Source organism: Terrapene carolina, unplaced genomic scaffold, assembly GCF_002925995.2.
Source record: "Terrapene carolina triunguis isolate 2854851 unplaced genomic scaffold, T_m_triunguis-2.0 Scaffold23, whole genome shotgun sequence".
In the NCBI taxonomy this organism is placed as follows: domain Eukaryota; kingdom Metazoa; phylum Chordata; order Testudines; family Emydidae; genus Terrapene; species Terrapene triunguis.
The window spans coordinates 5,735,925-5,749,217 of record NW_020664374.1 but is presented as its reverse complement, the minus strand read 5'-3'; the positions used below and the strand labels follow the sequence as shown (position 1 = coordinate 5,749,217).

The 13,293-nt window shown below is 41.0% G+C and overlaps 1 protein-coding gene across 1 annotated transcript in view; it reads left to right on the top strand.

The window, feature by feature from the left end:
• LOC113404951 (arylsulfatase D-like) overlaps positions 1 to 13,293 on the top strand; it is a 56,190-nt gene that overhangs the window by 14,990 nt on the left and 27,907 nt on the right. The window contains exons 6-11 of the mRNA XM_026649487.1: positions 109 to 532; positions 3,453 to 3,589; positions 4,537 to 4,671; positions 10,475 to 10,637; positions 10,952 to 11,073; positions 11,510 to 11,854. Coding sequence (XP_026505272.1) covers positions 109 to 532; positions 3,453 to 3,589; positions 4,537 to 4,671; positions 10,475 to 10,637; positions 10,952 to 11,073; positions 11,510 to 11,854 — 1,326 coding nt within the window. The remainder of the gene's footprint in view (positions 1 to 108; positions 533 to 3,452; positions 3,590 to 4,536; positions 4,672 to 10,474; positions 10,638 to 10,951; positions 11,074 to 11,509; positions 11,855 to 13,293) is intronic.

Genomic DNA, 13,293 nt, shown 5'->3' with positions numbered 1-13,293 from the left:
GGTAGTTTTTTGCTTTTTGTCCTCATGAGAGCAGAATATTTTAAATGATTGTATTGTATTGTAACTTTACATTTAAAATATATATATATATATATTTTTTTTTTTCAGGGAAGTGGCATCAAGGTATGAACTGTGAATCCCGCAACGACTACTGTCATCACCCTTTAAATCATGGGTTTGATTATTTTTATGGCATGCCGTTTAGTCTAATGAATGACTGTCAAATAACACAACCTCCAGAGAAGGACAGAGTCTTGAGAACCAAATTCTGGCTTTACACTCAGACAATTGGCCTTGCTGTACTAACACTTGCAATAGCAAGACTTACTGGCTTGGTCTCAGTCACCTGGAAAATAATCACCTGCTTTGCTTGGTTTGGTTTTTTGTTCTTTGCATCCTGGTTCTCGAGTTATGGATTCATAAGATATTGGGACTGCATTATGATGAGAAACCATGAAATTACTGAACAGCCAATGGTGGTAGAGAGAACGACATCCCTTATACTGAGGGAGGCCATTTCTTTTATTGAAAGGTAAAATACATTTCATTTTGACCATATTTGTTTTAGTTCTTGAATATCTTACTACATTGTTTAATTATCTAATTGATTGATCGATTAGTTAATTTTTAAATAATGCTTTCAAATGTAAAGCCCTCTATATATAATTATTATCTTGACTCCAAAAGTTAAAGTCATAGACATAGAGTTTAAGGCCAGAGAGCACCACCAAATCACCTTGTCTGACCTCCTGCATATCATAGGCCACTAACCACCACCCCCATACCAAACTAACAACCAATGTTAGATCAAAGTATCACGGTCCTTGGAAGACAAAACTTTTGTGTGGCACAGGCACAGAACAGGAGTGAGTGAGGTGCACCAATTCCTGAGGTTCCTGCAATGGCAGGGAATTGATTTAATGAGGCATACCAAGATTATTCTAGCAAGTGACCTGTGCCCCTTGCTTCAGAGGAAGGTGAAAACTCCCAAGGTTTGCCAGTCTGACCTGAGGGAAAAATCCTTCCTAACCCAACATATGGCGATCAGTGAGATCCATGAGCAAGACTCCTCAGCCAAGCACCTGAAATAAAAATATTCTCAGTACCATCTCAAAGCACCTGCCCACCGCATTCAGTGTCCCATCTCTAGTCAGGGCTATCTCTGAGGTTTCAGAGGAAGGAGACAAAATATACACACACACACACTGGGGTGGGGGCGGGGGGGATTCCCTCCCTGACCCTTACTGGTAAGCAGTTGAAGCCCTGAGGCATGAGATTTTAGGAACATAAGACACAGATTAAAAGGGACCTCCGGGCTGTCAAGGCCAGTCCACCACCACCACAGGCTACCCAGTCATGCAATCCTATTCATAAATGTGTCCATCTCTTTCTTAAAACTGATTAGGTTATTGCTTCTTCAACTTCAATTGGGAGGCTGGCTCAAAACTTTACTCTTCTAATAGTTAGAAACCTTCTTCTAATTTCCAGCCTGAATTTATTCATAGCCAGTTTTTATCCATTTGTTCTTGTGCCAACATTTTCCTTTGAAGTTAAGGCTGCCTGAAGGTTTTCCTTATAATTTACTGTTTTCAGGAACTCTTAACTTTTCAAAATTTTCAACTTCTGGACAGAAAATTTCCAGGCTCTGTTTATAAAATTGCTTTTTGTCCTCATGAGACCAGACTATTTTAAATGATTGCAGCTCACCTCAGCTACTGATCTATATTGGTGCTTCATTACGTTCCTCCTTTTCTCTCTGTCCCAGCAATGAACTGGGGTCCTAAAATAGTCAGGCAGCAAACTAGGGCCAGGTTCTCACCTGGTATAAATTGGCCTAACTCTCTGGACTTCAGCTGATTTACACCAGCAAAGAATCTGGCCTCCAAAATGGAACCTCTCTACTTGTGAATAGAAGACAAAGGGAAATATTTTAAATATTCAAAAATTAATGTAATTTTGTAATCACTGGGTTTAATTTCTGTACCCAGAAAGATAATGGAGCAAATAATAAAGCAAAACATCTAGAAGATAATAATGTGATAAGTAACAGTCAGCATGGATTTGTCAAGAACAAATCATGTCAAACTAACCTGCTAGCTTTCTTGGCAAGGTAAAAAGCCTTGTGGATGGGACGAAGCGGCAGACGTGGTATATCTTGACTTTAGTAAGGCTTTTGATACTGTCTCGCATGACTTTCTCATAAACAAACTAGGGAAATACAACCTATCTGGAGCTACCATAAGGTGGGTGCATAACTGTTTGGAAGACCTTTCCCAGAGAGTAGTTATCAGTGGTTCACAGTCATGCTGGAAGTGCATAACGAGTGGGATCCCGGCAGGGATCAGTTCTGGGTCTGGTTCTGTTCAATATCTTCATCAATGATTTAGATAATGGCATAGAGAGTACACTTATAAAGCTTGCGGATGATATCAAGCTGGGTGGGGTTGCAAGTCTCTTGGAGGATAGGATTAAAATTCAAAATGATCTGGACATTGTCTGAAGTAAATAGGATGAAATTCAATAAGGACAAATGCAAAGTACTCCATTTAGGAAGGAACAACCAGTTGCACACATACAAAATGGGAAATGATTGCCTAGGAAGGGAGTACTGTGGAAAGGGATGTAAGGATTAAAGTGGATCACAAGCTAAATATGAGTGAACAGTGTAACACTTGCAAAAAAAAAAAGCAAACATAATTCTGGGATGCATTATCAGGAGTGTTGTAAACAAGACACAAGAAGGTATTCTTCCACTCTACTCTGTGCTGAATAGGCCTCAACTGGAGTATTGTGCCCTGTTCTGGGCACTACATTTCAGGAAAGATGTGGACAAATTGAGAAAGTCCAGAAAAGAACAACAAAAATGATTAAAGGTCTAGAAAACATGACTTGTAAGGGAAGATTGAAAAAATTGGGTTTGTTTAGTCTGGAAAAAGACAGAGGGGAGACATAACAGTTTTCAAGTACATAAAAGGTTGTTACAAGGAGGAGGGAGAGAAATTGTTCTTCCTAACGTCTGAGGATAGGACAAGAAGCAAGGGGCTTAAATTGAAGCAAGAGCAGTTTAGGTTGGACATCAGGAAAAACTTCCTAACTGTCAGGGTGGTTAAGCATTGGAATAAATTGCCTAGGGAGGTTGTGGAATCTCCATCATTGGAGATTTTTAAGAGCAGGTTAGACAAACACCTGTCAGGGATGGGCTAGATAATACTAAGTCCTGCCATGATTGCAGGGGACTGGACTAGATGACCTCTCAAGGTCCTTTTCAGTCTATGATTCTATGATTTCACAGAAACTAACCGCATAAGCATCTAGTTACTGGAACATAAGCACATATTAATATCACAGATTACCTTCACAAAAGAGTTGTGACTTCAATTTTAAAAAAGCGAAGTATGTGTATAAAGTAAGGTACTTCTTTGCAAGGAAATGACAGATTAATTCTTTTAAAGAAACAAGCATGGGCCGTTCCTCCTCTTTGTTTCCTTTCTACATGTCCACACACCCCTCATCACCACGGAGTTGTTTCTTGGGAAGAGCAGGCATGGCTTATATGGAGATAATGTAGAGGAGATGGACTGGATGGTGGGTAAGTCGATTTAACAAATGATACTTGCTCTAACAACCTAACACACAATTAAAATGCTCACAACATTCATAAAGGAGAGTCATTGTTTCTGATTACTCACTGAGGTAGTCTGCTGCTGAGGGCTCATCTACACAAACCATTACTGTGCGGTAAGATGGGGTGTGTAAATGTACAGCTCTCCACAGGGCAGTTGTCTGTAGAGTGACCAGACAAGTGTGAAAAATCGGGAGAGGGGTGGGGCGTAATAGGAGCCTATATAAGAAAAAGACCCCAAAACCGGGACTGTCCCTATAAAATCGGGACATCTGGTCACCCTAGTTGTCTGTGCTGATCCGGCTGCTATGCACTAACCATTGCCTAGTGCATCTGGGAATCTGACCCATGCTGGCTATGGACTGTCTATTGACATACTCTTGATTCAAACTGCAATATGTCAGTGCAGCCTAGGAAATGTTCAGTGCATAGCAGCAGGGTCCACACAGATAGATAATGCATGGCATACTGGAGAGCTGTAGATTTACACCTCTGCTAGCCACACAGTCAGTGTTTTTGTAGATGTGCCCTCGAATTGTAAGGTCTCCAAGACAGGGACCATCTTTTTGCTCTGTGTTTGTCCTGCACCTACCACAACAGAGTCCTGATCCATGACTAGGATTCATAGGCACTACCACAATACTACTACTACTAATAATAATAATGGGCTAATGGTACATTATACTTTTCCTTTGCATTTAAAAATTGTCACTGAAATCACAAGCAAAGGTTCAGATCTCACAAACACTTCAGTACATGCTTATCTTTATCTGTGCAAGTAGTCCACTTGAGTCTACTCACATCCTTAAAGTTAAATGTGTGCATATTTGTAGGACTGAAGCCAAAATTTGTTTTACTAGCCCTAGCTCTACTTTTGTTTCTTGGTACATTCTGATCACTATTTTTATTTACAGGCAGGGTCCTGGATGCTATTGATAAGAAAGGTTTGAAAAATACCACACTCACGTACTTTGCCTCTGACCATGGTGGGTTTTTGGAAGCTCAAGAAGGAAAAGCCCAATTAGGTGGTTGGAATGGAATATACAAAGGTGAGGATTGTTACCCAGAGTGAATTCCTTAAAAATGCAAATTGTCTTCCTGATATAATTAACAGAGTATTTAATGGTACCATAGGAGCAAGTAAGTAATCAAATCATATTTATTAAAATAGCATTTTAGCAATAGGCCATAATGCATAGCAAATGAAGGCGTATTGTAAAATCAACAGCGCTCAGTAAAACAGATACAAATTTTAAAAATTCAAAAACTGACATCCTGTTGTCTGCAAATATTTCCTGCTCTAAAATTAAGTAAAGATTTCACACCCTTGCCTGCAGTCCTAGCCAGGTCAAGTTCTGAGAAGCCCAAGGAATGGAGAGAACAACGGACTTGCAAAAGCCAGGGGAACTTTAGGGTATGTGTCTTGTTAAGCTGTTCCTCCAGACATAGCCTTGGAAGACACTGTAGATTCATATGCTGAACACATAGCCAATAATTAATGCAAAGGCACCAAGCCCTAGTTGAAATTGTACAATCTATGTAAAGCAGATGGTTGGTAATTTGGGAAACGGAGCACTCTCCTTAAAACTTTTTTTGCACAACCTCTAACACGCTAAAGGTTTTCCAGCTCCAAATGTCCACACCATATAATATTTGGGCATGGACTTTATCCCTGAAAACTCTAAAAGCCAGAATGATTAAATTATCCCTGTGGACCCATGTAAAAGAAAGCACCAGTTGCATAGAACTTAAGGCTTTCTTCTTTACCTCTTCTATAGATTTATCCCATTAGCCATTATATGTAAAACAAATACCCAAAAAGGTTTCAATGATCCTATTCAATATAATAGCCCTCTATCCATTTAAGAAGCTTCGGTCTGTGGCCAAAGGAAATTACTTTAGTTTTCTGGGTCAAATTTGTTTGATTTGGAGCTCCCTTTTGTGGTCAGGTACTCCTGCTGGCAAAAAGAGCTAAAATCCTTTAACATTCGCATTAAGCCCGGAAGTATATGAGGCAGCAAAATCATGGCATCTGCATAAAGAAAGGCCAATGTAAATTGGTGCAAACCTCAGGGAGGGAAACACTATACCACTTCTAAAATCACCACAACTTCATTAGTGTAAACATGAACTATGAAAGGGGCCAATAAACAGCTCTGGTGGGCTCCCTTTGTGATGTAGATAGGGTCAGTCAGCTCACCTCGTTGCCATCTCCTACCTTTTGCCACCATTTGGCTATAAAGGTCTCTCAGGGGAGAGCGTAGCCGAAGAGCTATGACAGCGCTCACAAGTTTATCCCAGAGATGACCTCTATCAATGGAGTCAAAAGCCAATTTCAGGTCAACAAGGACCACAAAAAAATCCCCCCCCCCTTTGGGGGGGAGCAATATTTATGAATTAAATGAATAAGGGTATGTGATGGGGTGTCCACCCCACAATTAACTGCCCAGGCTGCACCTGGAGAAGGATACAGGGAGCAGGGATTTAATTAGAAGAGGCTCAGCTGGGCAGGAAGAGGCAGGGGCTATATATGCCAGGAAGCTAGCAACAGAAGGGGCTGGAAGGAAGGAGTCTCCAGTCACTCCTTGGGAGAAGAGACGTATGTCTGGGGCTGGAGGCAAGAAGCCTACAGTTACTCCGTGGGAGGAGAGAGTGTAGCTTGGCAAGCCCAGAGAAGGGGGAGAGCCAAAGAGGTAGGCAAAGTTCAGGGGAAAAGCAGCAAGGTTTGGAATAGGTCAAACCTTGCCTGCTAGTGAGAGGGCCCCTGAGCAGGGACCTGGAATAGAGGGAACGTCCAGGTCCCCCTACCAGCTGCTGATGAAGTGGCCCTGGTGGGGCACTGCTTGAGCCTGTTTGTGAAGAGAGACTTTCCAGCCCTGGAAGGGGGAAACACATATGGTGACTCGGCTGGAGGGTTCAGTCATGAAAAGGAAGCTGAGGTTCCTGAAATAAGAGGGGTCTACGGGGTGAGAGAACAATGGGAGAGACACTTCCAGGGAGGGCACAATGGCTGGCCAAAGCTAATCCCCAGGATGGCCAGCAGGAGACGCCACTAGCGGTGAGTGCACCCCATGACAGGGTAAAATAGTTTTCAATGATAGAGCAGCCATTTCTGAAACCAGCTTGTTTCTCAGCAAATAAATTACAACTTTCTACCTAAACCTTTAATATCCACAGGAGATCTCTAGTATAGTTTAAAAATCACATGTAAAAGGCTAATTGGTTGGTAATTCGCAGGCTCATTGCTTTCACCTTTTTTGTAAAGAAGAACAATATAACTGATGGACCAATATGGAGAGGAGAAATTCCTGTATTATTTATATTAGTAAATAATTTACTAACACAGGGGTCGGGGCCCACAAATTTATACTGTCCTTATAAACCTGTGTTGCGATAACATCCTCCCTAGGAGCTTTGTTATGATATTGTTGGTTTATCAAAATTGTAACTTACCTGGAGATTGGAAGCCATTCTGGAAAAGAACAAAGGTTTGGGGATATGGGCTTCAATATTAACTTTAATCTTGTCATAACCCATTGCCAGCAACTTCCAAAATAGAATATAGTCCAACGGGTTTTTCTTCTGTGACCTGGTCACTTATTTTGTTAAAAGGAACAGAAATTCTTCCTGGTTGTACATTCATAGACTGTTTTCCTTTGACTTTTTCTATTGAATGGCCTCTGTCTAAGAAGAGCTCTCATACGCCAGACTTTCTTAGCCATGCACTAGTCTTTAAACTCCCCTCCACTCCCTCTTGCGAACCTAAATTGGAGAGCCTTTTTACCTTTTAAAATGTGTCTTCTGGGTAGAAAATAAAACACTGATCGTTCTAGTAATACACGTATGTGGTACTGCAAATTGGCATGTGACTCTATCTTTTCCCTAATTTTTTTTTAATTAGGGCCACTGACAAATACTACTTAGAATTTCTACCCCCTTAAATCAGGGGTACTTTCATTTAGACTGGGTTGAAAAGATGAAGCAAATCAAAAGACTTCTTACTAACCTAAGAGGTATAGGAGGGGTAGCAGGAATATTTGGAAGTTGTCACCACCAGGCTTCCTGTGATGGTCATAGGTCTCACACCAGGGCCATCAAGCTATTCTAGAACAGAGCTGCTGCTAAACACTCTACTCAAATTAACAGCTAATAATGAAGGAGCCTCAGGGAAAATGCTTCCTTTAGAATTTCTGGAGTCATAAATCCCCAGCATAACCTTGAGATCAAAGAAAGATTCTTTGATTTCTGAAATATCTTTAAATATTAAAAGGGGAACAAAGAGAGCCCAGGCAATTATAGACCAGTCAGCCTAATGTCAATAGCTGGAAAGATACTGGAACAAATTATTAAACAGTCAATTTAAGTTTAACCCACCAGTTTGTGCCAGCTTTGGCTTTGGTACCTCCCTATACTTTCCCATATCTCATTTTAAATTCAAGATTCCAAGTACTGATGAGCCATGAAAGTACTCTCTAACTGTACTTGGTACAAAGTAGTCATGCATCTTTGCTTTGGCAAGTTTCTATTTTCTAATGCCAAAGCTGACTTCAGGTTTGCAAAGTGCTGTGGGACAATTGGCGTGGGTGGGCAGAATTGTGAGACGAGCATAATACATTCAGGTAACATAACTTCCCAACACCCATGTGAGTTACATTAATACCATGCACATAATATCTATTAATGTGATGTATACTATGCCTAGCATATATGTATTGGCTAATACAGTTGAATCATCCAGCACAAAGGGGGGGAGGGACTTCTCCTCTAGCAGCACCTATTAGGCTTCTCTACTCGCTGCTGCTGGAACCACTACTCCACCTCTCCACTGCCCTCTGCACCTGCCTGGTCTTGGTACCTCCCTGGCTGATCACTCCACTACTGTAGCCTATAGGATTAACCTGCTTGCTTGCATATATATATATATATCTTTTCTTATAGTTTAAGTATTTGGTTTATTGTAATAGGTTTATAGATTTATATTAAAGTAAGTTTGGCTGTAATGCAAGAGACCTACAGGCCATATCCTGTATGTTAAACTAAGGCAAAGTTAGCACATCTATATTAAGACCTTTTACCCAGAAAAGTAAAGTTGACCTATACCTTGTTACCTAAATAGATAAGTACCCATGCCTATGTCTATTACCTTTTATCTAGACCAATAGACAATGGAGAATGGCATGGGGGGTTTTCAATGTTGTACTCACAGACTTAGCAGGTACCACAAGGGAACTTATGTGCGTATGTACATGTCATCAATATGCACAAACATACTAGCCTATGGAGTAAGCGTACCCTAACATTTTGTGGTTGAGGAATGAAATTTGGGCATAGGAGGAAGGATTTCCGGCACTTGTGCCTATAAAAGAGGTGACCCTCCTCGCTAGAGCACTCCTCTCTATTATTCTGACTTACTTCCTCCACTGTCTCTATCTATTCTATCTATCTACGATGAGTGCTAATATTAGTAGGCTGTACTTGTTCTTCTTAAACTTTAAGTTTCAAAGAAACTAGGCTAAGCTTGGTTTCCCTAAGTTTTATTCTTAGTTTGTTTATTAGGTTTTGATTTTAAGTTTAAGTTAGTCAAGTAATTTAGTTTTGATAGCTCTTAGCATTAGATTTTTCTAAGCACTGCATCCCTCACTCAAGAATTGAGAAACCTGAACTGCAAGGCTGGTCCTGTGTCTCTTACCACCAGGTTATCAAGGAAGGGTGTGAGTATATTAACCAAAGCTTTGTTGCATATAATACTATATTATCATATGTATCTTTCGAATAGCAGTAATGCAATTGTAACTTTGTAAAGTTATTTCACCATTTACTTACTATTATTGATTTTAATAAAAAGTCTTTAAGGCTATATCTGTGTCAATGTGAGCTTCCTGTCAGACCCCCGAGGGTCCTTTATAAATTCTGTGGAGCCTGATTTGGGACAAGAAATTTTATCTTCTGATCAAACAGATTGGCGAGCCTAAAACCCATACTATTAATATTAATTATTAACTATTATTGATATTGACTAATTAATTAAAATAAAAAATAAATGATAAATTAAATTAATATTATTAACACACCCTAAATCAGGCTACACTACTCAAGTAATTAATCAAAGTTAGACTGCTCAAAATACTAGGGGTATAAGAAGATTTTAATACACCTCTACCCCGATATAATGCGACCCGATATAACACGAATTCGGATATAACGTGGTAAAGCAGCGCTCTGGGGGGTGGGGTGGGATCTGCGCACTCCGGCAGATCAAAGCAAGATCAATACAATGCGGTTTCACCTATAACGCGGTAAGATTTTTTGGCTCCCGAGGACAGCGTTATATCGGGATAGAGGTGTATTGTGAAAGGAATTGATAAAGCTGCATCTATTTTCCTATGTTATTAAAATGTTCCAAAAAGAATTCCAGGAGATACACTAGTACATAAGCAACTACGTGATTAGATGGAATACTTTAATTCAGAAGTCCTCAAACTGGTGCTTCATGAAGAACTGGCTGGTCACATGCTAAATTGCATTAAAAACTGCTAAAACACATTAAATACTCTTACAATATTAAACAGTTGCTATAGTTTTAACAGGGTGTTATGTGATTGTGAATGGAAGGTGATCCATTGAATTGTAAATGGGAAGGGAGGCATCAATGTGACCATCTACGTAGTAAAATGTGATCCATCCTATGGTCCAGTGTGGCAATTCTCTTGTCTGTAAAACAAAGAGGAATCCGGAGATGGGTAAGCTACTGAGGGGGCAGCTGAAGAAAATCCATTTTCATGGGATTGAAACAACTAAATTTACACTTCATGTTTCTAAAATATCTTCTATTGCCTTGTTATTTAAAAATAGGTGGAAAAGGCATGGGAGGCTGGGAAGGAGGGATCCGTGTGCCAGGGATATTTAGATGGCCGGGAGTGTTACCTGCAGACACAGTTATCGATGAACCTACAAGTCTTATGGACATTTACCCTACGGTGGCTTACCTGGCTGGAGGGATAGTGCCCCAGGACAGGTACAGAAATTGTAAAACATATTCAGTCCTTTAAATTTCCAATATGGAATCTTTTTTGAAAACGATCCTAATGTTAGATCTCAATATTGGATGTTTATCATGTGATTTCCAGCCTACTTTTTCAGATCCCTAAGCTGCATATAGTTCATATAAATCTTTTACATGTTTGAGATTCACCCCGTTCTCATAAATGTTCCTTGTTCCAAAAGTAAGTTTTCAATTGTGCTTTCAATTGCAATGGCAGTCGAGTACAGAACTTGTTATCCTGCAGCTCAATGCAGTTTGGTGACTGCCATTCTCTCCATCAACATTAGGGTGATCGATGGCCGGAACCTGATGCCTTTACTGCAGGGGTCCATTCAGCACTCAGAGCATGAGTTCCTGTTTCACTACTGTGGCATGTATTTACATGCAGTACGGTGGCACCAAAAGGACAGTGAGTATAACGGTTCTTCCAAAAACAATGATGGCTTTGCAACAAGCCTGGGATAGGAGACAGTATGTAGTTGTGCCAGCTAGGAACAGTGCAGGTACCCATAGAGCAGTAATAATTTGCTGTTGTCCTGCATGTATATTTTGATATACACGCTACGGGCACAGGTATGCTGACTAGAATATTGGGTAGAGAACCAAGGTTCTCCCTGCTCAGTTGCTCTGGGAGGGGTAGTATTGGGTTAATCCTGTTTGGATGGACCCAAAGTCTGACTACCCCATCCAGCAGTATGAAGGCAAAACTTGGCACCTTGTGTTACAAATTAAAAACTTTACTTGTTAAGTTCTGAAAATATGTTCAGTGCTGAAAGATCTTTCACACTTCTAATGACATTTTATGTCTATCTGTATCATCTTACATCTGGTTTCTCTCCTACCAGGTGGTGCACTGTGGAAGGCTCATTATGTGACTCCAATATTCCAGCCTGAGGGTGCTGGAGCATGTTATGGAAGAAGAGTTTGCCCATGTTTTGGGGAAGGTGTAACCCATCATAACCCTCCTTTACTCTTTGATCTCTCCAGAGACTGTTCCGAGGCCAAACCTCTATCATCTGCCACTGAGCCCCTGTTTGACACAGTAATAAGCAGAATAGAAAGAGCTGTTCAGGATCATCGACAGACACTGACTCCAGTCCCACAACAGCTCTCGTTGCACAACATTATTTGGAAGCCCTGGCTACAGCCATGCTGTGGGACATTCCCGTTTTGCTGGTGTGATAAAGAAGGTGACAGTGCCCACCCTGCTCTGTAAAGAAAATATATCGAAGGTTAACTGTATGAAAAGCTTTAAAATCAAGTGCCTTTTTTGAGCAAATGGATTCTGTTTTTGTTGATTTAGGATTACACAGTTGGCTAGCTGTATGAAATAGGGTTTAGTGAAGGCCATTTCATGAATCAAGATTCCAGTCTAGATGGACCAAATTAATATGTTCCAGTATGGCAAGTCTTAGGAGTATCTATCCAGGGCTGAAGACATAGCTCAGATACATCACAGTGCTAAAATTAAAGGTGCTGTAGTAACCATAACTTTGAATCTCTTGAAATTTGTGGATATAGGTTCACTAGCTCAGCATCAGTTTTATACTGAATTTCTATGCAAGGATGTACTACCAACATTCTAGCAAAGGGCTGCCTACAATGTTTCAGCCCAGTTGGTCATATATAAGACACGTCCTGTGTAAAATACTTCCCCGCCCCCAAAATAATTTCCCTTGATACCCCATGGGAGAAGAATCCCTTAGTCCTCCCCTAGCTCCTCATAGAGGCTCCTCTAGGTGATTCTTCTATCTTGCAGCTAGTTCTTCTAGAAGCAGTGGTGATGGCAGATATATCCTCTGGCTATGCAGTAGCTGCTTGGTTGAGGGATTAGCTCTCCCATGGAGATCATTTGGGGAATGGTTCGCCTTTGGTTCTTAAAGAGGACAGGCCTCTCCTGGCTGATGGCAATCTCCCCTAACTGGTCTAGGGCTGTCAGTCCGGTCCCTAATTCATTCCTTAGAGCATGGTGGAGGACGCAAGAGGGAAGGAAGCTCCCTTTTCAGCAGCTTCCAGAGGAATGGGTGGCATACCTGGCATGCCTGAGTGAGCAACAGTCAGCACCAGACCCAACCCTAGTGGAGGCTGAAAATTGTAATATTCATAGCCAGTCTTAGAGGGCTGTAAAAGTTATTCTAGCCACCACACCGCAGTGATAACTGATTCCTGCTGTCAAGTAACAATAAAAATAATAAGGACTGAGATCCTCCTCTCTTACTGAAAAACCCATGGGAGGGCTCAGAGGGAGGGAATCCCTATGAGGATCCCCTAACGTGAATCGCCCCACATCATTTAGACCAGCTCTGACCCCCACTCCCATCCCTGGCAGCACATCTCCATGGAAGCTGTACTAACAAAGCTATCTCCTGGACACGACTGCCCACATGATGGTGGAGGGGGCAGGGCTGTGCAGAAAAGATAATATCTTAAGGCTGCATTATTTTGCTGATTAATTTATATGGGGCCAAAGGGAGTGACTATGTGGATCCTACCCACTTCTTCTCATAGACTACCCAGACTCCTCCACCTTCCCCTTGGATATGTTTGATTTGGCTATATATAAACTATGTATATAAACTATTAACAACGCTAAGACTCCGCTAACCTATGAATTACTAGATGGAAACTT